Below are 27,576 nucleotides of genomic sequence, written 5' to 3' on the forward strand. Positions count from 1 at the left end.
CAGAACAGTCCGCGAGGCGCAGGAAACGGCGTTTCTTCACGGCGACGCCCCTTAAAGACCACGTTAAAACTGTATCACCATAACCAAAACCCCAGAGGGTATCCAGTGTAGTTTATTCTAACGATGCATCACCCGCCGCCTGTTATGTTGGCGCGGAGCGTCCTCCATTGGCGTCGACGTTCCGCCGGCTTTACACACTCGCCTCGTCGTGGGAGGGAGGGATCAGGTCGGGCGCTCCGGCTTTTTACAAAGGAGGCAGTTAAACTCAAGTCCCGCTGTTTGATTTGCATATCCCTTTATCGCTGTAACAGTCTTAGAGGAGCCTTAAAGCGCAAATTTACAGGACAATTTAATGACCTCCTCCCCCTCCTCCCGCCAGCCCTGGGCGCTCACACTGACTGGTATGTTAAAACATCCCCGAAAAAAGCCTCCAGGGAAAAACAGGCGGAAACCTCGTGGTTGAAACACTCAGTTGAAAGAGGACGGCTGGTTTTATAAGAACCAAAAGGATATCGTTGCACTAAATCAGGGGGCAGGCTCCGGTAATAGCTGTGTCCCGGGTTGCCCCGGGCGACCAAGATTTGGGCCAGGTAACCACCTCGTGCTGTCTGGTCGCCACGTTGTCGACCACAAGTGAAAATATTGAAATATGGAATATAATTATATATTTGTTAATTATCATCAATTACGAAAATGACTTTAAATTCGGCAACCATTTTGTCTTGTCTTGGCAACCAGCCGCTGATGCAACTTGGTAACCGCTTCTAAGAGTTGGTGTCGAGCCCCGAGGGGGTTTTCAGTAATTCTTGCATGAAAAGTAAAAGGGAAAAAAAAAAAAAAAAAGATGAAATGCAGATTTTTATTTCATTTTTTTTTTTCAAGCTGGTCAAAGCAAAGTGTTTAAAATATCCTCTCCTAGTGGGAGCCCAACTGATCAGTAATACCCCTTTCCCACTGCGCCAAAAACCCGGCAACAGCCGCCAATATTTGCCACTTGTCATTAGTCGGAAAGGTTTCAGACCCGGGTCAAGTGATGGTCACAGGTTTTAATCGGCTGCCATGCGGTGTTGAGGTTCCAGACGTTTTGAATAGAAAGGAATATCCGCATACCATTCGATCGTTTCATTTCCGATATAGAATCAAAAATCAGAAGTTAACAACTTAAAAAAAAAAAGTTAATGACTTTGTTTCCCACACGGGGGGACCGAGAAACGTTTTCGAACGATCCGATTCTTTAGAACGGCTCTTTTCCGGGAACGGAGGGAACAGACGTGTTGCTGAGTGGGTCGGTGATGAGCCGCTTTTATTATTTTGATTTTACAAGTTGTCAATCGCCTATTTAAAAAAAAAAAAATAATAAAATGTGAAAAGATTTGCGCAGGTATACCCACTGATTTGGTGGGAAAATGGTATGACTCACTTCCTGAGCCCTCCACGCTGCAGGTTTGTCGCAACGAGGAGCAGATCGTCTGCAAACTGCAGGAGCTGGATCTGGACGAGCTGCTGGTGCAGACGCTGCAGAAACAGGCCGTGCAGCTGCTGGAAGGTACGTCCGCTCTCCTCCTCCCTCCTTCTCTTGGACATTTCACTCTTTCTTCCCTTCTTTCTTGTCCACATGGTGCCGAGTCACCTCTTAACCCCCTTTTTAAATGTATTTCTTTATTTTCTTTTTTGGATTAACGTTTTATGAAAAGTCAGTTATCCGAACCGGTTTGAGGAACGTAACTACCACAACGAAAACCACAATTATGTTTACTATTTTTTTTCCTTTTTGTTCAACTTAGTATTTAATATCGATTTTTTTTGTTTTCACGTCACCAGCTCGAGCTTTATTCAGTGTACCGTCGTGCATCCCAGCGGTCAGTCTTGGGGAAAAAAAAGATAGGGTTGTTAGGCGTCGACTCCCACTCCCTCTCCCTCTCCCTCTAACCGGGCAGCTCTTTTTTCCCTTCTCCGTCGCTCTCTCCGTGCAGCCGGTCCGTTCAGCGGCCTCGGGGAGGTGATCCACCGCGAGAGCGTCCCCATGCACACCTTCGCCAAATACCTGTTCACCGCCCTGCTGCCGCACGACGCCGACCTGGCCTACAAGGTGGCCCTGCGCGCCATGAGGTGAGGATGAATTTGTATTTTATGATGCTTTATTAAGTCGTTTGTCTGGGGTTTTATTAGTCGCTGCAATTTGGATTAGTTGGTGTCTTTAAGATCCTCGGCAAGTAAATTTCAGTTTTACTAAATATTAGGCCTTAAAAGTAATTAAATTACGTCTTCAATTTGCTTGTATTACGCCTTGCTCTCAACTTCGATATTTTCAAATCAGATTTTATTTATCCATGTATTTTTCTTTTGCTCAAAACTTGTCTAGTTCATCTTCATCAGAGTCAATAATTCCCTCACTGGACCTGTAGAGGACCATACGTGTGCAATGTTTTGTCCTTAAATCTTAAAAAATTATCTTAATCTTAAACAATTTTTAAAAAAAGGGGGTTTAAAGGCGCTGCACTGAAATGCCTGATACCTGCACACGCCCCGGCTTACGTCAGATTGTTCGATATAAATCGACAGTGTGAAGGCAGCTCAGCCACAATCCATTTTTTGTTTTCTAAGTTCAATCAGAATAAACTATAGACGGGAACTAAACCCCCCGCTCCCCCTCCCCACCCCCCTCTTCAGGCTTCCGGTGCTGGAGTCGTCCACGGGCGCGGGGGACGTGGGACACCCGCACCACGGCATCTCCATCGTCGCCAGTCGCTACCCGCGCTGGTTCACGCTGGGACACCTGGAGTCCCAGCAGTGCGAGCTGGCCTCCACCATGCTGACCGCCGCTAAAGGTACTGGCGATGCTGAACACACACACACACACACACACACACACACACACACACACACACACACACAGCAGAGGCTCAGTTCTCTCGCTTGCGCCCCCACCAGGCGACATGTTGCGGCTGCGCACGGTGCTGGAGGCGATCCAGAAGAACATCCACTCCTCGTCGCTCATCTTCAAACTGGCCCAGGACGCCTTCAAGATCGCCACGCCCGCCGACAGCCCCCCGGACATCACGCTGCTCAACGTGGCCCTGGAGCTTGGCCTGCAGGTACCGAGCTGCCTTGGGCTGGCGGGAAAATAACTACAAAATATTTAAAATAAATAAAATATATAATGATCAGAATGAAATAATAGAAATATTGAAATATCTATATATCAAACAAAAACATATATAGTAAATACATCTTATATTACAAAATATATGTTACATATATTATATGATATTGTATATATATTATTACTGTATTGATAAGATGTATGTATGTCTTGTATGTATAACAAAAAACACAATATAACTATATTAAAAATTAAACGTAACTATAAAAAAAAAAAAAAAATGGCACGCACATTTTGAATAATCCGGAATTAATAAAAAAAAAAACCTAGGTTTATCGATAAAAGGCACAACAACAGAGGATGAAAGTATAAACATTATCTTTATAAATGAGTGGAAACTATTTAGAAGCCATAATATTGGATTTAAAGCAAAAAAAAACAAATTTCCTTACAACAAATATTCAACCGTCAAATTGGTGATCACTTGAGAAACGGGTGAAAACAATACTGCCTTCATTCCTTGTAAAATGCCTTTTTTTTTTTAAGTGCTGTAAGAAATGAATGATTCCCCTAAAAAGGGGAAAAGAGAAACTCGGCTTCAGAAAATATCTGTCTGCCAACCCAGACACCGGGGGGAAAAGTCTGCCGGCAAAGCGTTGATTACGTACAGTTTAGCTGCAATTTTCTCAAATCATTCCACCACAAATAATCAGTCCACTTGTTACCGAGCAAATCACAGCATCCGTTTTTCCAAAACTTGTAATTTTTTCGCAATCGACCGCGACGTCCCTTCAATTTGGGGTGAAAACATCGCAACGTGACCGTCAGCTTGTTTAGGAAAACCACCGCGTAATTAAGGGTGTGTGTGTGTATGTGAGTGTGTGTGTGTGTGTGTGTGTGTGTGCGCGTGTGTGTGTGTGTGTGAGAAAGTGAATCCCAGTCACACACACTCTTCCTGTTGCCAGCTAGAGACTGGGCACAGGGAGAAGAAACATCGCTGGGATATTTAAACGTTTCGTTTGGAGACTGGTTAAAAAAAAACCAGCGACGGCATGAAATGGCATCCATCTCCTGAACTTGTCCACGGGGGGGGGGGGTGATGGCGCCCAACAGTCTGTTCCTTATAATAGTTTTAATATTTTGCATTTTAATAAAAACAAGTGAAAATTGTACTCTCATTTCACTTTTCAGTCACAAATGTATGTCAGTAACCAGACACATAACCACAGTTATAAACCGGATCTCAGATCAGAGTCTGAGAAATATGGGAGAACCCTGTTTTATATGTAATATTACATATAATATTTTCCCAAGAACCCCAAGATTTTTCCCAAATGTTGTCAATTGCCTTTTATTTATTTATTTTTATTATTATTTTTTACTTTCCACCAACTCAGTTGAGCAATTTAATGCCACCTTTTCCAATGCCTAACATCTTCCTCATTGTGTGTGTGTGTGTGTGTGTGTGCGTGTGTGTGTGTGCGCGTGTGTGTAGGTAATGAGGATGACTCTCTCCACCCTCAACTGGAGACGGAGGGAGATGGTGCGCTGGTTGGTCACCTGCGCCACTGAAGTCGGTAAGGAGCCGGTTCCTCGGGACGAGTACTGATCTCTCAGATACTGTGTCAGATATTGTGCTGTTGTGTTGTGTTGTGTTGTCCTGTTGACTCAACCCCCCCCCCCCCCAGCCCGCGCTGCATCCTAGCGCCGTGGTGCTCAACGTGCGGTACCAGGCACCCCCGGCGGTCCTCTAAGAAGTTCTAGGGGGGCCCCCCCGGCAAAATGGGCAAAATGGGCAAAATGGTTCAACTTCGACGTTATTTAATTTACAAGACGTTGACGCCGCTGTGCAACTTTGATCCTCCCTCCTACGACTACGCTGGAGACACTAAATCCGACTGAAATCCGAAATGAATACGACCAAATCAATTGAATTAAAATCTTCGGGACTTTGATCCTCCCTTACTACGGTGGAGACACCAAACCATGTCTGACAACAAAAACATGAAAAAGACTAAATCTCTCAAACTTAACATTTTCGGGACTTTGATCCTCCCTTACTACGGTGGAGACCCCGAATTGTGTAACAGTAAGCACATGAATAAGACTAAATCTCTTAAACTTAACATTTTCGCGGAGACACCAAATCATGTCTAACGACAAAAACACGAAAAAGACTAAATCTCTGCTCCCCCGTCCCCCCCCTCCCCCCGCAGGCCTGCGAGCGCTGGTCAGCATCCTGCAGAGCTGGTACACCCTGTTCACGCCCACGGAGGCCACCAGCATCGTGGCGGCCACCGTCATGTCGCACAACACCATCCTGCGGCTCAGCCTGGACTACCCGCAGCGGGAGGAGCTGGCGAGCTGCGCCCGCACGCTGGCGCTGCAGTGCGCCATGAAGGACCCGCAGAACTGCGCGCTGTCGGCGCTGACGCTCTGCGAGAAGGACCACATCGCCTTCGAGACGGCGTACCAGATCGTGATCGACGCGGCGTCCACGGGCATGACGTACTCGCAGCTGTTCACCATCGCCCGCTACATGGAGCACCGCGGCTACCCGCTGCGCTCCTTCAAGCTGGCCTCGCTCGCCATGACGCACCTCAACCTGGCCTACAACCAGGACACGCACCCGGCCATCAACGACGTGCTGTGGGCGTGCGCGCTCAGCCACTCGCTGGGCAAGAACGAGCTGGCCGCCATCATCCCCCTGGTGGTGAAGAGCGTGCACTGCGCCACGGTGCTCTCCGACATCCTGCGGCGCTGCACCATGACGGCGCCGGGCCTCGCCGGCATCCCCGGCCGCCGCAACTCGGGCAAGCTGATGTCCACGGACAAGGCGCCGCTGCGGCAGCTGCTGGACGCCACCATCTCGGCGTACATCAACACCACGCACTCGCGGCTCACGCACATCAGCCCGCGGCACTACGGCGAGTTCATCGAGTTCCTCAGCAAGGCGCGAGAGACCTTCCTGCTGGCCCAGGACGGACACATCCAGTTCGCCCAGTTCATAGACAACCTGAAGCAGATCTACAAGGGCAAGAAGAAGCTGATGATGCTGGTCAGGGAGCGCTTCGGCTGACCGCACGACCTTTAACCCCCCCCCCCCAACCCCCGCCTCCCAGGGAACTGGTTCCGCTCTTTAGTTTCTGGGACGCGTTTCGTTGGAGGCGCGTGTTTTCCCCGAGCCGCTCGTCCCGTTTCGTTCCGCTCGGGTGGCGTCGCTGTGCAAAGGGGGGAAAAAAATAATAATTATAAAAAAAGGTTTTGTTTTTTTTTCAAAGAAGCAGCGACGCCGTCACACCGGAGCGTTTTGGAGATGCTGTCGGTGAGACGCGCGAGACCTTTGAGGCGGCGCGTCGGTTCTGGGGGTAGGGGGGGGGGGGCGGTGGGGGAGAGCCGAACGGCGCGGTGGCGTGGTGGTACTTTGTGAAGAGGAGAAGAAAGGTGTGATTCCAAATTAAACGACACACACACACACACACAGAAACGCGGCGACCCCCGTCATACCTCGGCTGTATTGTTCGCCAGCTTTAACCTTTACCCAATATGGCCTCTTTTCTTCGCCGCCCCCCATTCAGGGCATTTCACAGTAGAGGAGACGCAATACAAAACAGCGTGTGTGTGTGTGTGTGTGAGCGTGTGTGTGTGTGTGTGTGTGTGTGTGAGCGTGTGTGTGTGTGTGTGTGTGTGTGTGTGTGTGTGTGTGTGTGTGTGTGTGTCTTCTCCAAAGTAAGAGCCCCACGGCTTCATAGAAAGCACAGCAGCTCGATCCACCGCCACGGAACCCCGAAGGCTTCATTCCAATCCTGGAAAGCTGTCAGGAGTCGTTTCGGTTGCCTGGCAACATCAGCCGCCCCGCGTATTCCCGCTTTGGGAGTCTGAACCAGCTCCCGGAGGCGGACGCTCCTCCGCCCGGGGGCTAAAAGGTTGCAGCGGCGTGACCTTGGTCCTGGGGTTCCGAGATGTTTTCTTCTTCTTCTTCTTCTTCTTCTTCTTCTTGCGTTTCATCTCGTCGTCCCCTGCCCCTCCCCCTCCCCGCTTTGTTCTGACCTGTCCCTGAGAGGCGGCGGCGGCGGCAGCGGCGGGGAGCGCGAGCGGTTGGGCACCATAGGAATCCGCGTCATTTTGTACGAGCACTTCACACAGATACCTCCAGGGGGCACCCCGCCCACCCTGCCTGCATCTATTTATTCTCGGTCGCCGTGGAAACGTTTCGGCTCGCGACTCCGGTCGGCGCGACGCGGGGCGATCTGCCGGCGGGCGATCGGAGGAGGGGGAGGGGGAGGGGGAGGGGGGCGGGGTCAACGTAGTCCAACGACGGACGTTTTCATGTCGGCTTTTCTTTTCTTTTTTATTTTTTCTTTTATTTTTTTTTTTATTTTATTATAATTTTTTTTTACATTCCACGAGAGCTACGTTGGGCGGCCCCCGGGGCCTTTTTTCGGATCTAAGGAAGTACCAGGATGGACGGGAGGATGGAGGGATGAAGCGAGTGAAAGAAAGACGTGAGGAGAGAGAGAGAGAGAGAGAGAGAGAGGGAGGCTAGCCTCAGTTCTCAGGGAAATCACTTAAAGAAAGAAAACAAAAAAAGGTAGTAGCATTAAGCATTTAAGATATTGTAAATACTAAAGTGTCAATTCAGAAAATTGTAAAGTTATAATTATTTATGATAGGTCTGTTATTTTTGCTTTGTTTCTGTTTGTATTTTTTTTTGGGGGGGGGGCGGGCAGGGGGGGGGATTACTTGAATCGTTTTGTCATATTTTTTGGGTTGGTATATTTTCTGGCGGAGGATGTGGCGACGTTTTTTGTAAACGCAAAGACTTCGAGGCATTTCTCAGGTGCTCCTGTGTACATTTATTTGGGTTTGTTTTGTTGTTGTTCTTCTTCTTCTTTTGTTTTGCCATTATAACTATAATTTGTAGGGGGCTTTTGTTGGATTATCATTATTATTTTTTGTTGTTTGTTTGTTTTTTTTTTAGTTTTTTTTTTTTTTTTAGTTTTGCGAAAAGAAAAAACTAAACAGAAATGTTTCCCCGGAGGGAGCGTGTTTCTGGGTTTTAAACGGAAGCGAGGGAAGGCGTTGATTTGTAAATCGATACGGAAAACCTGACTATGCAGAATCATTTTGACGGCGTGCCCCCATCCCCGCCCCAGCCGCCGCCCCCCCCTCCCCAAAATATAAAAATAAAAATAAAAAAGAATAAAAAAAGAGGAAGGAGCCCAGGGGTGGAGGGGTGGGGCGGCACAGCGCGCTCACGCCCAGCTTGCGTCGCCCCGCAACGTTTAAAGCGGGAGGGGGGGGGGGGAAAGCAGTGGGTCAACTGTGGAGGGGAAAGAAAATGCCTTTTTGACTGATCAATGTACAAAGTTTTTTTAAGGTTTATTGTTTTTGATTCAGGACTCAAGCCTTCAGTGTCTTCTCACAAGTCCGGAGGAAGGGAGGGAGGGAGGGAGGGGGGCCGCAGCTCGGAGTCGGACCTCTTGTCCTTCTCCTGCTTTCCCGGGGTTTTTGAGCCTCGTTCCCGCCGTGCTTTTTTTTTTTTTTTCCTCTCTCTTGCTCTTCTCCTTTCGCTCCCGAACAAACGGTTTTCGGAGCTCCGCGGCCTGGTTCGGCCCCAGCGGTGGAATCCAAGTGCAAGGGAACGTCAGGATCAAATGAACGACTTTATTATTATGATTAAAAAAAAAGTAAATCAAATAAAAGTTTTGATTCGATTTTTTTTTTTTTTTTTTTTTGACCCATCCCAAATGAGACCTGAGCAGCGAAACGAGAGAGTCCATTCCTGAACGCCCCCCCCCCTCCCTCTCTCTCTCTTTTGTCGTTCCTTCTTTCCATCCCTGTGTTGGCCCTGTCGCAGACAGCATTTTTACTTTTTAGGATCATTTTATTTCGTATTTAACTTTTTTTTTTTTTTTTTTTTTTAAGAAGGAAAAGGTAATATTCTCTGGTAGGTTGTTCACTAGTTCACCCTTTGGTTTTCCGGTTTCCAGTTCTGTTTCCTTTCCGTTTATTTTTCCTTTCATTCTGTCTTAACTTAAGGGAAAATTGAAAGTGTTTGTTGCCTATTTGTGCTACTGATTATATATATAAAAAAAAAAAAAAGGTATTTCCAGTATTTGTTGCCACAGAAGTATGATAGCTCATCATCACTTGTTTTGTTTTTTATTCCTAATTTTGTTCTTGAGCTACTTCTTGCAACTCTTTGAGCTACACTGTCTATAAAGTGAGAATTTATTACTATTTATGTAACGCTACTACCATTTTATATTGATTTGTGTTGGAATCTCAGTGCTTTTCTATGAATAAAGTGTGAAACACGTCAACGGTGTCTTTGCTCCTCCTTTTATTTCCGAGGCTCCGCTGATCCCCCTCTGGGACCTTGCACCCTGAGAACTTACTTTTCCAACGTCTCCTGCACCCAAGTCGTCGCCGCGGGGTGTGGCGGCGGCCGCTTGCTGTGAGCCACGCGTCCGCCGCGTCGCCGTGAGAAATCAAGCGTATAGAAAACGGAGCTCCATCAATCTTTGAAACCTTCATTTGTCCCTAATAAGATGTTTCACCCTTCCATTTCTTCATCACAGCACGATCCACATTCATTAGTGGGTTTCGCAGACTGTCGTGTGTGTGTGTGTGTGTGCTTAAATTGATTGTCCTTGTGGTTAATGAGCTGTTTGTGTGACCTGGTGGATGGAGGAGTGATCCCTCACAAGTTTTATTTCTCTCTCTCTTTTATTTTTAAGTCAAATCACTCTTTCGCTCTCCCTCCTATGTGCTCCCCAGATGAAGCTTACGCAGGATTGGCGCTCATACAAGTATGGATAAGAGCTGCATGCAAACACACACACACACACACACACACTGTCCAGCCAGTGATGCACAGTGCTTCAGCCAATTATTGTTGAATCTCAAGTCTACATGTCACTCCAGTTAAATCAGCTGCTACAAACGCACACATACACACAGACCTAGACATCCATGGTGAGCTACAGAGCAACACACACACACACACAGACAGACTTAGACATCCATGGTGAGCTACAGAGCAAAACACACACACACACACACACACACACACACACAGACAGACTTAGACATCCATGGTGAGCTACAGAGCAAAACACACACACACACACACACACACACACACACACACAGACAGACTTAGACATCCATGGTGAGCTACAGAGCAAAACACACACACACACACACACACACACAGACAGACTTAGACATCCATGGCGAGCTACAGAGCAACCTGCACACACACACACACACCCTCACACACACTGAGTCCTGGGGGAATGGACCAAAGCTCCCTTCACCCTGTCCCAGACAGAACAACATCTGTGAGGAATTTCCCATTATATTCATTCGTTCTGACTAACACACACACTCACAAGCACATACAAACACACCCACACACACATTTGTTTGAGTTGACAGAAACCCTGACATCACGGTTGTGTTAACATGCTGTAACTGATTGGCCCTGTGTCCCACCGTGTGTGTGTGTGTGTGTGTGTGTGTGTCTGTTCCTGTGAATCAATCTCCTGAAGTAGTGCAATTGTGTGTGTGTGTGTGTGTGTGTGTGTGCATGTGTGCGTGCGTGCGTGCATGCGCACCTCACTGGCATTAACACAATAACCGTTCAGATGGAAGCTGACTGTATTCTCTTTGTGCAGAGTATTTAACCACGTCTCACGTGTGATGGGCTCCACTCCGCGATACACATTTCCATCGAATTTCCACAAAAAAATAAAAATAAATCAAAACTGAAGCGAATGCGATGACGGCACGTTTACGTGGATCGTTGTGTTTCCAAAAAGTCACGTTGCTATGGTTGTATTTGATTGTTTACCACTTCTTCTTAGATCCCGGCCTAAGGCAGACGTTCTGTTGAGGGGGCGTCGTGTAAATCGAGGACAGAATCATTCTGACGATATTTCACTTCAGAGATACAAGTGAATTGTACACCGGTATTCATTGTTTAATACTGCCTCTGATAGCTCCATATTTATAAAGTATATAGATATAATATACACTACTCACAAAAAGTTAGGGATATTCGGCTTTCGGGTGAAATTTCAGGATGAACATAAAATGCACTATAACCTTTACAGGTGAACTTAATTTGACCTTCTCTAAACTTTTGAATGCACATGTCCAACTGTTCAATGTTTCAGTACTTTTTGCACAACTTGCTGTTTTCTAACATGGAGATGAACGGCAAAAGTCACAACAGGTGTTTGATCCATGAATGGACCAATACATTTCCTGGTTCAATTAGAATTGGTATTTAAAGTCCTCTTCATCATGCTGTTCACATTTTGACATCATGAGACCAAGACGACACCTAACAACTGATCAACAGTACCTCGCATTTGTGAGGCTTCAAACAGGATGTTCTCAGAGGGAAGTGGCCACTGAGCTTAGAGCGTCACAGAGTCATCAGCAGGTTGCAACAGAGATGCAGAGACTGGAAGAGTCACAGAAAGGCATAGAAGTGGACGTCCTTTGGCCACATCCCACACTGATGAGCGCTTCATTGTGAACAGTGCCCTGCGGAACCGGATGATGATGCCACTCAACTCCAGGCGCATTTAAGGGAGGTGAGAGGCACCAAGTGTCACGTCAGACCATTCAAAACCGTTTACATCAGCGTGGTCTGCGTGCTAGACGACCTGCAAGGCTACCTGACCACACCCCCAGGCACAGGCATCATCGTCTTGCACGGGCCAGGGAGCATTTAGGCTGGAGGAGGGACCAATGGGCCTCAGTGCTGTTCTCTGATGAAAGTCGATTCACGTTGAGCAGAAATGATGGCCGCCAACGATGTTGGAGACGTCAAGGAGAGCGCTACGCATCAGCCACTGTTGTCACCAGACGAGCCTTTGGTGGTGGTGGTGTTACAGTGTGGGCAGGTGTGTCTAGTCAATACAGAACTGCCCTACACTTTGTGAATGGTACAGTGACAAGCCCACACTACCTGAATAACATCATTAATCCAGTCATTGTGCCCCTGCATGAACAACACAGGCCTCATTTCATCTTCATGGACGACAAGGCTCCAGCTCATGAAAGTCGCATCATTAGGGAACGGCTGCTGGAGACTGGGGCACCTCAAATGGAGTGACCTGCACTTTCTCCAGACCTGAATCCCACAGAAAAACTATGGGATCAGCTGAGTCGCCGTGTAGAGGCTCGTAACTCTGTGCCCCAGAACCTCAATGACCTGAGGGCCGCCCTTCAAGAAGAGTGGGGGGCCAGGCCTCAGCAGACAATAAGTCGACTTGTGAACAGTATGAGACGTCGTTGTCAAGCTGTAATTGATGCTCAAGGGCACATGACAAGTTATTGAGACATTGACATTTTTTGTTGTGGTAAACCCACCGCTGTTGTTGGCTTTTGTTTCAATCAATTGTTTGAGGAAATCACCATTGCATGCTTCTACTTAAATGCCCTACTTTCATGATATAATATCACTGTAGCGTGAACTTTTTACATTTTCCATAAATTTCACCCGAAGCCAAATATCCCTAACTTTTTGTGAGTAGTATATATTTCCGGTAAACCGAGCCTATTTCTACTAGATTCCATGTTTCACAAATGAGCCTTTTCCGTGTGTCTAACAGCCTATTTATAGAGCATTGCATCCATCTTTTTATAGAGCATTGCATCCATCTTTTTATAGAGCATTGCGTTGATATGGATTTAGTCTATGAGGTGAGTGATGGGTGATCAGGAGGATCAAATCGATGTGGATGACACGCTCTACCAACAGATTAAACACTCAATCATCCAGTAATAGATGCTCGACTCCGTGTTCCGGGCTCGATGGTTCCGCTCCAGTAAAGAGCGACGACTCCCTCCGTGGCCGGAGGCTTCGGAACGTCACACGCTCGTCCGTTTCCGGTCTTTCCACCGACGTGTGACCGGCGCTCCTTCTCCGTCGCCCGCCCACGCCGCGCCGAACGGCGTCCGCAGTGGAGAAGGCGCCCGATGGACGCCGCGCTCCGGCCCCTCCATCCGGCAGCAGGGGATGTCTCTCGGTGCAACCAGAGGGCCCGCGGAGGAAATGAACGTACGCTTTAAAATGCTTCAGAGACCGCGACGTGGTTTCTTTGCTTCTTACCCTCCTCTCCGCTCGAAGACGCTCTCTCTCTTTTCTCTAAAGGTCGTCTTCTTCTGATCCATTGTTCTGTTTCCTCCTCTTGGTCACTTGAGGACTCGGGGACGTCTTTTGGCTTCAGGGTCCTTTTTAGTGAATGTTCCTCCATATCGACAGTACAAGACGACCTTCACGACCTGATCTCGGCTTTCTGGGATGGAAACTGCATATAGAGGAACACATGCGGAACGCAAATGAAGCCTAAGGCTGTTTTTTAGATTATTATGATACTTTTGTCCAAAGAGACATCCTATAAGTATATTTGTCACGGTATCAAACCAACTGTATGTCAGTTTTTATATATTTTTTTATTAGTATTATGATTGCTGTTATTGTTATTACATTTATTGAAATGTATACATTTAAACACAATTATTAAAAAAAAGAAATACGATTAAATAAAAAAAAAAAATTTAAACTCAATATGGGAGATTTTTTTTTTACAGAAAAATGGGGTTACCACTTTAACCATGTGTTTTGGTATACTGTGTGTATATATATATATATATATACTGTGTATATACACATACATACTGTATAGCTTTTGTTTTTGAATATCACATTTTTCCAAGACAAGCTTATTGCAATGCAGAAGCATGCAATACATTCTAACCTTGCAGCGGCATCATGTAAAACAACATAACAAGGCTTTCATAGCGATTACGAAGATTTATAGGTTTACGAGTGTGGAGCCATTCTCCTCAACAGCATATTTACATACAGCCGTACATCATACGTTGGTTTGGCATGTAAAGTGATGCTCCGCCATATGGAGAGAATAACCCAACGTAAACAACGATATACTGTAATGTGACACGGAGAGAAGGGGGAGTGTGTGTGTGTGTGTGGGTGGGTGTGTGTGTGTGTGTTTGTGGGTGGGTGCGTACGGTCAATGTGTTGATGCATCACATACAAGCATTTCTGCCATAAAGATCTAGTGTACGTGAAGACTGTTTTGGGGTATTACCTGTTGATTACCATTAGGATTGGGTGTGCTCACCTGGCGTGACCGGGCGAGACCCTTTGAAGATGCAGATTCAGAGCGGCGTCGGGCGACGTGGGGTCCTGCATAGAATGCTGCCGGACGTGAAGGGGTGCGGTTTACGTTTGTCGAAATATCAGCGAGAGCTGGGGTGGTCCAGGTGCCGCAGCTGCTAAAGAAATAGTCGAAAGAGACGATAAGAAGTGGGTTTCAAGAAAAACTCACTTTTATTGGCGGCGCATTTGACCAATTCAAGGAGACGGAAGATCATTAGAGATTCTGCAACCGGAGACTCTATTCTGCCGTTTAGCCCCAGACTCCCGTTCGCTCCCCCCCAAAAATGATGGTTATAGGACTAAAAGAGAATGAAAACCATTTGTAAAAAGAACAGGAGAGCGTTCCACATGGCGCTCTCCCTGGAGGCACGTCACGGTGAACGCTGCAGAGATCGAAGCCTTTTTCGGAGGAAAGGCTGCGAGCCGCCACAGTCGGCATTGTTTAAAAGAATCGCAGCGCTTTTAGTCCCGGCCCCAAGGTTCCACCTCCCTTCATAACCACTGGGATAATAATGCCTATCAATCTCTGCCACCGTAGGCTGTGTGTGTGTGTGTGTGTGTGTGTGTGTGTGTGCTTTTGTATTCACATATGCAGCCTTTGAAGGATATTTGTGTGAGTGTGCGTGTATTCATGCATGCAGCCATTGATAAACAACAGTGTGTGTGCGCGAGTGTGTGTGCGCGTGCGTGCCTGTCTGTGTGCGGTCACTGATAAAGCGCTGATAGTGTCCGTCCGTGGCAGATGATGTACAGCCCACTGTCTCTGCAGGCAGATTGGATTTTCAGGCCCGCTGATTCGCTGAGCGATGGAACCCGGACCTCCCCGGTGAGCGTACACACACAAACACACACACGTGCGCCCGCACCCGCACACACACACACACACACACACACACACACACACACACACTGTTACTCCCCTGTTAAATCTCTGTGAACAATATGAGCACATAAAAGCAAAGACAAGCACGGACACACATACATATACACACACCCATAACACCCCCCCCCCCCACACACACACACAGAATTAAATCACTGTTTGGATCATAAACAAACACACACACACACACACACACACACACACACACACACACACACACACACACACACACACACACACACACACACACACACACACACACACACACACAATTCTATACCCTGCCAACCTGAAGGACACCATGGACAAATGGATCTTCTATATTCCTTAAGAGTGTATTCATTGTTCATTTTACAAATAATGTAATCCCACCTGCCCCTTCCCAACCCCCGCCGTCTCACACACACACACACACACACACACACACACACACACACACACACACACACACACACACACACACACACACACACACACACACAATCTGTCTCTAGGTGGTCCTAGCTTGCAGCCTCTTCACCATTGCACAGTACACGTCAACAATCAGCGCTCATTGATTTTTCCTCTTCTTCCATTTTTGTTCTTTTCCATTTGATACTAAAGGTGTCGACGGTTCACAGGGACTTCCTGTGAATAGACTTCCTGTGAATAGACTTCCTGTAAATAGACTTCCTGTAAATAGACTTCCTGCCGCGCTGTGTGCCTGCCTGTGTCTGTTTATTTTGTTTTCTCTTTACAGTTGGTATTCACATGCTTGGCACGCCGTTCCTCTTCGCACCTCTCGCTGTAATGACAATTTACAATGAATTTCAGACTTTCCGATACGCGTCTCATCTCTGGTGCAAAGACTTAAATATAAATATTACATTCTGGAGGAGAGTTGAAATAAGATCAGTGCGTTTTCATGTCACAAAGTCGGTTTGGTCGACAAAATATTTATAAGACGGTGCTTCAAACCAGTGCTTCCCAACCTGGGGTGCCAGACCCCCACAGGGGGTCGCCAGAGATGGCAGAATGGGGTCGCAAGGCCTCGGTACGATTTGAGGCAGATGTTTCTTAATCGCCAAATATTGGTTCAGAAATCCAAGAGTGTTAGTTCAAATATAAATTGTAACGAAATGACGAAACACCGATCAGCCACAACATTAAAACCACCACTAATATTGTGTAGCTCCCCCTCTGGTGCCTCCAAAACAGCTGTGACCCGTGGAGGCATGGACTCCACAAGACCTCTGAAGGTGTCCTGTGGTGTCTGGCACCAAGACGTGAGCAGCAGATCCTTTAAGTCCTGGAAGTTGTGAGGTGGGGCCCCCATGGATCAGGCTTGTTGTTCCAGCACATCCCACAGATGCCCTAACCCCACCCATCCACATGATGTAGAAGAAAAGGTGATTCATTAGACCGGGACACCTTCTACCATTGCTCCATGGTCCAGTTCTGATGCTCACGTGTCCATTGTAGGTGCTTTGGATGGAGGACAGGGGTCAACATGGACACTCTGAGCGCTCCCATACGCAGCAAGCTGTGATGCACTGTGTGTTCTACACCTTTCTATCAGAGCAACATTCACTGTTTCACCAATTTGTGCTACTGTGGGGATCCTTCTGTGGGATCGAACCAGACGGGCTAGACTTGGCTCCCCATGTGCATCAATGACCCTGTTACCGGTTCACCGGTTGTCCTTCCCTGGAGCACTTTTGGTAGGAGCTAACCACTGCATACAGGGAACAGCCCACAAGACCTGTGGTTTTGGAGATGCTCTGACCCAGTCGTCTAGCATCACAATGTGGTCCTTGTCAAAGTTGCTCAGATCCTTACGCTTGACCATTTTCCTGCTTCCAATCAACTTCAAGAACTGACTGTTCACTTGCTGCCTGATACATCCCACCCCTTGACAGGTGCCATTGGGACGAGATGATCAACGATATTCACTTCACCTGTCAGTGCTTTTAACGTTGTGTCTGATCGGCGTATGTTTCAATGTATTGCAGGTCTTAAAAACCTTGACATAGAACCAATTCAGACAAAAATCTGATTTGATTTCGGGGGGGGGGGTCGGTGAGGGAAAATAAAGTTCCGCTATAAACCGTTCGAAGAGTCTTCGCACCACCCAGACAGCCCTCATTACCGCGTCTCTCAAAATAAGGCGAGGCGGCCATGTTGCCGCCCCCATTCTCCAGATTGAGGTTCTACGGGGGTGAATCCCCAGGGTGTTCCCGGCGTGAAGACGATCCGTCCAAACCCCTTCTACGTATTTACCCTCTATTGACTATTTCTGGGGGTGGGGGGGGCCTTCACAGCGGTGTGTGTGTGTGTGTGTGTATGTGTGTGTGTGCGCGTGCGTGTGTGTGTGTGTGTGTGTGTGTGGTGCCACCTGCGATTGGATAATGGCTCCACGCGGGGCCGGTGACCTTTTGATTGAGGACAAACGGGAAAGGAGCGTGGGTTTTGGGAACGCCTTGATGAACTCTGCGGAGAGACGGGAGGAAGTTTGGGGAAGTTCTTCTCCCTGCCTCCCGAGTGGCCGCTGTGCCGGCGGCACGCGGGTCAGATCGCAAACGTTCTCTTTTCCCGCATTGTTTCCACCTCTTGGAAGCAGGACTTGGATCCAGATTGCTTTATCCGCGGGAGACGTCACGGGTGCACTTTATATTCCTCTGCACGACTTTGTGTCACAATTCACAAATGAATGGGATGAAATACACAAATCTAGATGAAGATTTTTGTTCCTTCCTTACAGAGGAGGGGGAGGTATGATGGTCCGTTATGCAAAGGAACATGAAATGAATATTACATGCATGTTGAGTCCTTTCGTCAAGATAGAGGAGGCTAAGCTTTCTGAAGCCACTTACTGTACTTTAACATTTTTTTTTTAACATAACATTTTATTACAGACATCAAAACGTTTCGGAACTGCCACCGTTGTGTAGCCGTTGGAGTGGTTAGTTTTGTTACAGCGACATGGTGTCGGTGGCTCAATCTGACCCGACTCTTCCAAGGACGGATTCCCTGAAATCAAAAACACCCCTGATCCCCTCACGTGATGTTATGATTTTGAGTGTGTGTGTGTGTGTGTGTGCGTGGAATCCTCACCATGCCAACAAAAACATTAAAAACAACAACTGGATTTACCAGATTCTACTAATCCCCTGCGCTTAGCTCAGTCCCAGAGAGAAAACACTATTTGGGATTAATGGATTTTTCTTTCCTGGTGTAAAACAAGTCATGAATGCAGGAATAATGTCATGATTTGATTTTAATCCAAGTTCTTTCTATTACAATGCAATTATTTCTCACATTTCCCCCATGGTTACCTTCGCATGGCAACATGTCCGTTGTTGTGACCAGACCCCGTCGGGCAAGAGGGGGAAAACAAAATAAGTATTTGAAATCTCCATTAGCTAAAAGCCAAAATCCACACCTTCAACTATTGTCATTCGGTAGAAATAAGTTGCCTTGGCAACGCTGTGGCCACATCGCACAATATGGCGACTTCAGAATGAAGCAATCGAAGTAAATGCTGGTAAATGGCAGCGTCACTGATTTGACCTCGCCGATTGTCCCGAATTAACCTTTAATATGAAAAGAGGAGCGTTGGAAGTCTTTTGAAAGGGTCGTTGAAGGCGTTTTAAAGCCGCACAAAGGCCATTGAGTGGAGCGACTCGGTGGAAGAATGAGCCCTCCTGACGACCAGGAGCCTGCCACCACGTCCCTCAATGTCCTGAGTGATGAGGTCTAAATGCCGGCGCTTTCAAAATCCACACGCCCCCATTGAGCAACTTGCCGCAGACTCGTAGGATATGGATTCTGCGCTCGTAACCCACTGAGCTCCTGAACTTCGCTGGGCACACGGCAGCGTCTTTGATTCTCATCTCATTGAATTTTTAATGGTGAAACGGGCTTCGCCGCTGAATTTCTAAACATTTATGCGGAATGGAAGTCACGTCTTCGTGGCCCGGCAGAGCAACCACTCTTTTAAACAAAAAAACATCCCGGCCTTGCCCTTACCCATCTATATAAATGATATAAAATGAGTTGGTATCGATGTGGACCCGTTTATTTGTAAAGTCAACATAAAATTCAATCCATCTTGATTGGACCGGATAGAAAAAGAAACACAATATACACATTAGAATGGCTTCTTTTTGTGTCGTCATTTCAGCTTTTAATAGAGAAGAAGTGGGTGTTGTGAAAGGGAAAAACACATCAGTGATCAGCTTTGCTTGCGCGCGCGCGCACACACACACACACAATGTAATTCCCTTTCATAAACCATGTTTATTTTTCCAACATCCGCTTGAGCTGATGAAACAAAAGGAGAAAAACAAATTTGGGCTATAGGATTGTACCCAATGTACACAAAGCCGTACAAGGCACCTTATTGTAAGTCAGTGTGTCGGTTTTGCTTCAGGATTTTCTGTTCAACATAATTCTTAACAAAATAACCTGCAGGTCTCTTTGTTGGCCATGTGAACAATGGCGGAAGAAACAACAGCGGAGTTCTTTTTCATTCCTTTGACAGTTTGAACCGACTGAAAAGGTTTATCGGGAATACATATTGTTTTGCTTTTACTACGATTGAGCTTTTCAAAACACCAAGAAAATGGACTGTGTGCACGAATGGTCGGTCTAAAGAATCCAAGTACTGCTCAGGCTAAGGGAATTCTAACAAAGCTTCTTTTTCCCAGCGATGAATCCAAATCTTCCAAAATCTTTTTTATATATATATATATATATATATAAAAAAAAAAGAAAAAAGAAAACAGAACTTACAAAAGGCATTGTCATGCCCTGCCAACCCGTCTCAGTAATCCCTTCTGAGTCAGACGAACATTTTATAGATTCACAAAAAGGAAAAAAGAACAAAATTTATGCTTTTAATCCTGGAAGGAAATATCAAGCGGGAAACTTGTGTGTTACTGAAATTATATTTTCATTATATTAAATCATAAAAATGAAATTTAACCTGATATGTAATATATTATGACAGCAGTACTCCACATGATTTTGTGTGACTTGTACAGCGGGGTTTTGCTCATACTGCTGGAAAGTGTGTTTTTGTGTGTACGCAGATGTTTTGTTTGCTTCGTGTTTTTTTTTTTTTTCCCTCCCCCTGAAGAGTTAAAGCCTGACCAAATCTTTACTTTTGCTCCATCATTTGGCGCGAGTGTGTGTGCACAGCCTCCACGAAGGCTCCAACGTTCTCTGGGTCCATGTCTGGGTAGAGCCCGTGGCCCAGGTTAGCCACGTAGCCTCTGGTGCCGAAGCCTTCCAGCATCCTCTTCACTATCTCTGAGATGCGCTCCTGGAGTGGGAAACGAGAGAAGGGACACGGGATTAAAAACTACCCGAGCATTTTGGAGCCATGGCTCGGTCACAGATGCCTATATTGTCAAAATGTCAAAAAAAAAAAAAAAGTCAATGTTTGTGGGCTTAAATTTTAAATGTTTGAGTCTTTGTACCCGAGGACAGCCATATAAAAACTAAAAACCAGGGGTTGCTCAACATTTTGAATACCTTCCATATTCAGCCCACTAAAGCCTGTAACTGCAAAACTCATACGCTCTCCTTTTTCCCCCTCCACATATTATTAGAGTAGTTTATATAATAATAATCAACAGAAAACACCGGCTCTCAAAGCCAAGCGGGAGCGGACGTTACCTTGGGAGCATAAAGAGCGCAGGGGTCCATGTTCCCCTGGAGGCTGACCTTCCCGCCCGTGCGCTCCCTGAAACGGAGAAACCACGAGAGCCGGTAAAGAACGCCGCAGAGTTTGGCCACGTGCGCACAAACGTAAGCCAACACACACACACCCAAACAAGTTCAACGTGTCAGGCCTGGTTGCCGATCACTTCACACCCTGTAATGAACGAACGTTGTTGACCTTTCGGGTGATAACGGCCGGACCAGCTGCTCAGAACAGGGTGCCCGGGTGGCGGTTTGGAAAATGATTTTTCCATCGACATTGAGGCCTATAGAGGGGTATATTTGGGGAGGCGTGGTCGCTCGACTGGACGGGGTCTCTCGTTCGCGTTGGGGCACGGCGGGCGGGTTTCTTCCTTCCCTCGAAACGTCCGGCGGCGGCGACGTTGGGGTGAAGTCGTACCCGAGGCTCGGGACGCGTGGGCTCTGTCGGCCCCGAAGCTGCAGAGTGAAACACCGAAGCCGGGCTCTTCATTGGGACGATCTTGCAGAGCAACACAAAAAGAGCCGACGGAATGAGAGAGGTAACCTCAACGTCGTCTCCCGGCAGGGTTTGCTGATCGTTGCCCCCCGAGGAGGTTTCTCAGGGAGAGTGATCAAATAATAATCAAAAACCTTCTGAAGTCAGGGGGGAGGCGGCAGGTTTCAGTGGAACTCATAAACACGTTGGGCAAATAACGCTTTTAAAGCTGATGGAGCAGATTTTCAAAAGGGCGGGCGAGGTTTGTTCACCCCTCCGCTTCAACTGAAACAAACAAGAGCCCGAGGCCGAGAGCGACGGGGGCTGGATGAGAGAGAGAGCACTGAGACTGAGAGAAGGAATGCACCACAACACAGCTCTGTGTGTGTGTGTGTGTGTGTGTGTGTGTGTGTGTATGTGTATGTGTGTGTGTGTGTGTGTGTGTGTGTCATTAGACCTAAGTGGATTCTAGGACTGGGCATCATATCAATATATCAATGCCGTGTTACGGGACTAAGATATCGTCTGCGATCTAAGTCACGGTGATGTTGCTGAATGTTACAATGATATAAAAATGTCAAGGCCGTCTTCAAGTGGTGACATCCTCTGAACTTCATAGACTGCTCTGATCCAACGCCTCCGCCCGCTTTGCAGCACTTCGCAGCACTGCGGCTGTGTGTGTCACCGGTGGGACACGCAAAGCAACTCTGCTGTTTGCAAAACCATCAGGAGGGTTAGGACTTGGTTTTTTTAAGTTTGTTGTGCATACTGTGTATGATCCAGACGAGTTAGCCCCTACTCCAACGACCGTGTTTTACATTAGGTAAGATGCACTTTGGTCAAAATATGTATGCTCATTTTACAGTCTGAAAAATATAAAAATAAAAACACACATGTTGTTGACGGTCTAACTGATGTGTTAGACTGTGTGTGTGTATGTTTTACCGAGCAGATCGTGGGTCAATGGTCCAGTCCAACCCGACCACCTCATAGTGAGACTGAGACAAGTCCTCCAGGCCGTAGTGACCGTCCTTCGCAAACACAATCTGTAACACACACACACACACACACACACACACACACACACACACACACACACACACACACACACACACACACACACACACACACACACACACACACACACACACCATCAATAGTGAAATGGCTCCATCCACTGGTGAGGTCTGCAAGCGACGGCTATTGTTTTCTTAGGTTTCTTATTGGCGGGGTCCATGGACCGAACTCCTTCCTGTTCTCACCATGGGCACGTCCTGTCCCGCCTCCTTGAGCTTGTCCTTCACCCTGCACGCGATGTCTCGGAGGTAGGGCAGCGAGAAGGCTTTAAACTCCTCCGGCCCCAAAATACCAGCGTGGGACTCAAACACCTGCAGAGCCTGGACACCCAGAAACAAGACGGCGAGAAGTGTTTTGTACGGGCGGAGCGGTAGGGCCCTTACTCGGGCGTGTGCCCCCATATCGACGATGTCATCGGGGGGCTCACCTGCGCCCCGGCAGACACCTGTCCCAGCAGGTATTCCACGATGACGTCGGTCAGCATCTTCAGCAGCATGTGGCTGGCCTCGGGGTGCCGATACAGCCACCGCTTGGCCTTAGAGTGCGTGTTGGATCCTCCGCCCTCGATCATGTAGGACATCAGTGTCCACTGAGAGAGCGAGAGAGAGAGACTGACTTCACCGATGACGACTGGGTGAGGATTAGAATCGCAGTTTTGCTGAGAGCAATGTTTTGCTGTCACACTAAAGCTCTGGTTTGTTCATGCAACTCTGATCTGCGCGTGCAGTTTCAGCATCAGTTTCCGTTAGAAAAAAAAATGGTGCCGGTCCACGTCTCCTGGAAGATTTCAATCTCCCAGACAAATGGGAGAAAATCTGGTCTTATCTGTTTATTGAGCTTAAAAACAATGAATAGGCAGGCTATATAAAGAATTACATAATCAAGGCATGTAGATTTATAATAATTTTGCTTATACATTTTATTCCAAATAAAGTATGATTTTTCTAAAATGCATATTAAAATAAATAAATGAATAAATAAATACTCTTCCGCTAGCCCACATTCGTTGGGGCAACACGTAAAAACAAAGAATTAACCTGAGCTTTAGTCCTAGATATTGTCAGATAAAATAAAACAGAACAAAAACTATTTGTAAACAAACAAAAAACTACATGTAGGCCTTTCTGGCTCCTCAAATTTCAATTACAGGATGCTACTGCCGACTTGAAATCAAATAATTCCCATTCACTACCTTATCTCAGATGAAATACAATTTTATAAAAACTTGTACTAAAATAAAGTGACATGTAGGCCAGTCGTAAAGTATGAAGTGATCAAGAAGTAACAAGTGCATCGGCTATAATTAACATTTCACTTTTATATAATTGAGATAAAAATCCAAAACAAAATAAATATGGCAAGTCTGCCTAAATCTAAATAAATAATAAAGCTTGTGGTGTTGCCCATTTTCGTTGGCAGGTCTCTTCAACATATTTTATGGATGAGATATCAGAATTCATTAGATATCATAAGATACAGTATCGTCTTTCTCCCGCTCCTAAGAGTTGCTCATTTCGGACGCTCCAGCTCTGTCTCCGCTGCGGCGCGTTTACAAACGCAACCCACCCACGAGTGAGGGGCGGGGCTTCTTTCTATATCGACGAACCTAACTGGCTAGAGGTGAAAGGTCAGCTTTACATCGTCCAAATTGATTGGCTTTCTGTTGTCACTTGCCTAACCCTTGCCTACAAATTAATAAATCTGAGGAAGACTTTTTCGGTCAAAAACCGGTGTTTACCAGATAACGGAAACTCTGCTATGCGCGCGCGTGCCTGTGCATGTGTGTGTGTGTGTGTGTGTGTGTGTGCGGTCCCTCACCGGCGCTCCGGTGAACCCTATGAGGGGCACCTTCCCGTCGATCTTGTGCCTGGTGAGCGTGATGGCCTTGAAGACGTAGCCCAGCTCCTTGTTGACGTCCACGTTGGGCCGCAGACGCTGCAGGTCCTCGGGCTCCTTCAGGGGGTCTGGGAAGGTGGGACCTTTACCTGGAACCATCTGAACGTCCATACCCATGGCCTGTTGGAGGACGACGGACGGGTCAGAGTCATCCCAGACGAAAACGAGTCACCGCGCGCTGTGACTCGAATGGCATTCGGAACACGGGAATTCATTGCAGAGTTTACCTGCGGGACGACCAGGATGTCGGAGAAGATGATGGCGGCATCAAACGGGAAACGCCTCAGAGGCTGAAGACAACATGGCATATCAATAAAGAATTACATTTTTTGAAGCCTTTACACAAAATTGAAAGCGGAGCCACTGACGGCTGAAACACTACACCCCCCCGTTTCCAAAAAGGCTGTACTGCAGCTGTACCTGGAGAGTGAGCTCACAGCAGGCCTCTGGGGAGCGACACGTTTCAAAGAAGTCCTTTCCTGCTCTGGACTCACGGAACTCTGTCCAAACAGGTGAGGTGACAACGAAAACATGCCCACAGAATTATTTGATGAGCAGTGATTAGGAGCATTGTTTAAAACCTTCTGGTTTGGCATCAGATCCAACAGAAGTTTTGAATGGTGATTATGCAATTTAGTCTCCGCCATATCTATTTTTTTATTTGATATGGAGCTCTATCTATGATGAGCTTTATGATTTTTATAAGAAAAAAATAAGACTCTGTACTGCATAACTGCTGTGTTTGGGGCTCAGAATAGATGCATTTGGCTTTCTCTGTTTAAAGTCATTGTCAAAATATAAGAGCTTGAAGCAGCTGTGTGGGAGAAAGAAAGAGCCGAATGACAGACCTCCCGCGAAGAGGAGACAGGCTTGTACCTGGGAGGTAGCGTCCAGCTTGCCTCATGCACCAGACGGGCACGTGCTGGGTCTCCTCTCCCCGAGCCGCACGCAGGAACGTGTCATTCTGCAGCTGGGGGAAGTTTTTAGGGCTGGAGGACAAACACGACACAAGGTCCTACAGCTTTAGTTCACAAGTAGTGCATTATCTCGTAGTGTATCGGTAAACATAAGTTATTATGTATGTATGTATGTATGTATCATCCATGTATGTATGTATGTATGTTTGTATGTATGTATCATCAATCCATGTATGTATGTAATTACAGTCCCAACAATTTGAGCAGAATATGTACAAAATAATTATCAAACCTGTATCTTTGACACCCGCATCCCATTCATTTTCTTATCTGAATAATGAGTTCACTCCCACATTTTCAACTACATTGTGGCCGTCCCCCGACAACAGCAGAAGACGACAGAAGATGACCGATTACGACTGATAACACCCCTCACTGCGCTTATCTCCTCCCAGCAGGGGGACAACGGTTGAATAGAAATCCAGACAGGCTGACGGCCAAATTCACGTTGCCTTTAATATTTAGTATGCAGTTTGAATTGTATTTTTCCTTTCACGTAGTTCCGGGTGGAGGGTTAAATAGAACTGTTTCTGAAATTACTTGGCACTTATTTATTTTTCGCAAAACTCAAGAGGATGATGTAAAAATAAAATAAAACTTAAGTAATCAGACAATTATTTGTCATGTCAGTCTTGAAGTTTAATGTCAATAGATCAGCAAATTCCTAACACTAATGGCTTAAACTATAAAACCCTCACCCTACAACAAAAAAAGCAATACATGTCTCCATGTATTGTTATCATATCCATATGCAATGTAACGTTAAGAGACAGGGGCGCCTGCAGTATCAGAGATTAAAATTTAACAATTTTTAAGACATAATATAAAGGCTGATTTTTTTGGGACAAATCATCTCTCTTTTATTCAATTAAGTATTGTAGGTAAGTAAAAGTTAAGTACAATATATTTGGTACAGCGCAGGTTATGAGCTACATTATTCAATGGATTCATAACAGTTTGATATAGGTCAGATAGCAAGGCGTGTAGGAAGTGGAATACATTTAAACGTTATTGTTTGTCCCACAACTTCAGACGGGTGAGTACAAGCGCGTTCGTGGATCTCCCTCTACACGGTTCGTGTGGAGCAGGTCAGGATTTAGGCTCGTTTTAGGGTTTCAAAGCACCACACCTGTCCAGCGGTGCAGAGGACCGTGGTGCTTCAATGTTTAAATTGAGACCTCACGAATTCGCATGTTTTTTTTAAAGGCGCGATATTCGTTAAATGAATTGAAGACGTTTTTTGTTTTTTGTTGTTACTGCTTTTAAAGGAGCTGCAGAGTTTCAGGGTTACACCTTGCAGCCACAGCAAACCGGTGGGACGTCAACAATCGAATCGAAAGGTTTGAAACATAAACAAACAAACAAAAAAAAGAGTCCCAACTCGTGGGTGTTTGCATCCTGGCAATTCCTTGGCAGAACCAGTCACAAAACTGAGCCGTCGAATAACTTAAAAGCCCCCGGTTTCATCGCGACACGGGACCTTTTAGAACCGTCTCCGGTCGTCACAGCGGGTCGCCGCCATGCTAATGCTAACGCTAACGCTACTGTTAATATCCGTGTTTACTCACAGTATCAGGTCGCCTTTGCTCATGGTTGAAGGGAGGAAGCTGTTTGACCCAGGACCCCGAAACGATGCTGCCTCCGGCCGCAGACGCTGCTCGCACCTCACTGGTCGGAGAGTGTCCCGGCGGCGAACCGCCACTCCCACAGCCTGCCTCTGCTGCCGGGCGCGGCCATGTTGGCCAGGTCATGTGACCAGGGCACAGGCCGCCACCTCGTATTTCAAAGTAAAAGCCGAAAACGGTTTTTACATTTTGTTGTGATCATCGATAAAAAACAACAAAAAAAGTAATACATATCGTTTTTGACGTTGGAAATATGTATTTTTTATCGAAATACACAATTGGAAGTGAAAAAAAAATCGATTTAACTGATTTTATGGTGATTATGGCTCAACATTTCCCACATAATGGCCAATATATAAAAACGAGAAACTTTAATTTTGAATTCCCCCTTGATATCACTGCCTTCGTCAAACCAGTTTGAAATCTACTAAAAAGGTAAAACTGACGAATATGTCAGAAATCATTTCATTGTGTTGTAATGGATCCCTCGATATTATTATGGTCTAGTTCTAATTCAAATAAAAAGGAGTAAAGTCCGGTTTTGAGAGCTGGTCGTAAGTGCGAACAGTCGTTAAACAGGTAAACGTTTTTGGATGTTTTTGCACGTTGTATATTTGGACATTTCTCTGTGTACTATAGTATG

The 27,576-nt window shown here is 46.4% G+C and overlaps 2 protein-coding genes across 2 annotated transcripts in view; one reads left to right on the forward strand and one right to left on the reverse strand.

Moving 5' to 3' along the window:
• zswim5 (zinc finger, SWIM-type containing 5) overlaps nucleotides 1-6,333 on the forward strand; it is a 52,699-nt gene extending 46,366 nt beyond the window's left edge. The window contains exons 11-16 of the mRNA XM_080010945.1: nucleotides 1,444-1,546; nucleotides 1,974-2,109; nucleotides 2,671-2,828; nucleotides 2,932-3,095; nucleotides 4,599-4,680; nucleotides 5,320-6,333. Coding sequence (XP_079867071.1) covers nucleotides 1,444-1,546; nucleotides 1,974-2,109; nucleotides 2,671-2,828; nucleotides 2,932-3,095; nucleotides 4,599-4,680; nucleotides 5,320-6,182 — 1,506 coding nt within the window. The 3' untranslated portion in view covers nucleotides 6,183-6,333. The remainder of the gene's footprint in view (nucleotides 1-1,443; nucleotides 1,547-1,973; nucleotides 2,110-2,670; nucleotides 2,829-2,931; nucleotides 3,096-4,598; nucleotides 4,681-5,319) is intronic.
• Nucleotides 6,334-19,453: 13,120 nt separating this feature from the next.
• Nucleotides 19,454-27,042, reverse strand: urod (uroporphyrinogen decarboxylase). Its single transcript, XM_080010949.1, has 10 exons — nucleotides 26,877-27,042; nucleotides 25,208-25,320; nucleotides 24,752-24,831; nucleotides 24,559-24,621; nucleotides 24,254-24,451; nucleotides 22,863-23,024; nucleotides 22,621-22,755; nucleotides 22,304-22,404; nucleotides 20,857-20,923; nucleotides 19,454-20,500 (listed from the first exon to the last, which is right to left on the reverse strand). The coding sequence occupies exons 1-10, from the start codon at nucleotides 26,897-26,899 to the stop codon at nucleotides 20,336-20,338; spliced, it is 1,107 nt and encodes a 368-aa protein (XP_079867075.1). The 5' UTR covers nucleotides 26,900-27,042; the 3' UTR covers nucleotides 19,454-20,335.
• Nucleotides 27,043-27,576: the final 534 nt, after the last annotated feature.

The sequence above is a fragment of the Zeus faber genome (genome assembly GCF_960531495.2).
Source record: "Zeus faber genome assembly, chromosome: 12".
In the NCBI taxonomy this organism is placed as follows: domain Eukaryota; kingdom Metazoa; phylum Chordata; class Actinopteri; order Zeiformes; family Zeidae; genus Zeus; species Zeus faber.

Bases quoted from the DNA above. Each gene is read 5' to 3' on its own strand.
- urod (XM_080010949.1), bottom strand. From the start codon at position 26,899: ATGAGCAAAGGCGACCTGATACT. The intron at 25,321-26,876 runs GTGAGTAAACAC...TTTGTCCTCCAG, and splicing joins AGCAAAGGCGACCTGATACT to CCCTAAAAACTTCCCCCAGC. The intron at 24,622-24,751 runs GTACAGCTGCAG...TGTTGTCTTCAG, and splicing joins GCTGTGAGCTCACTCTCCAG to CCTCTGAGGCGTTTCCCGTT.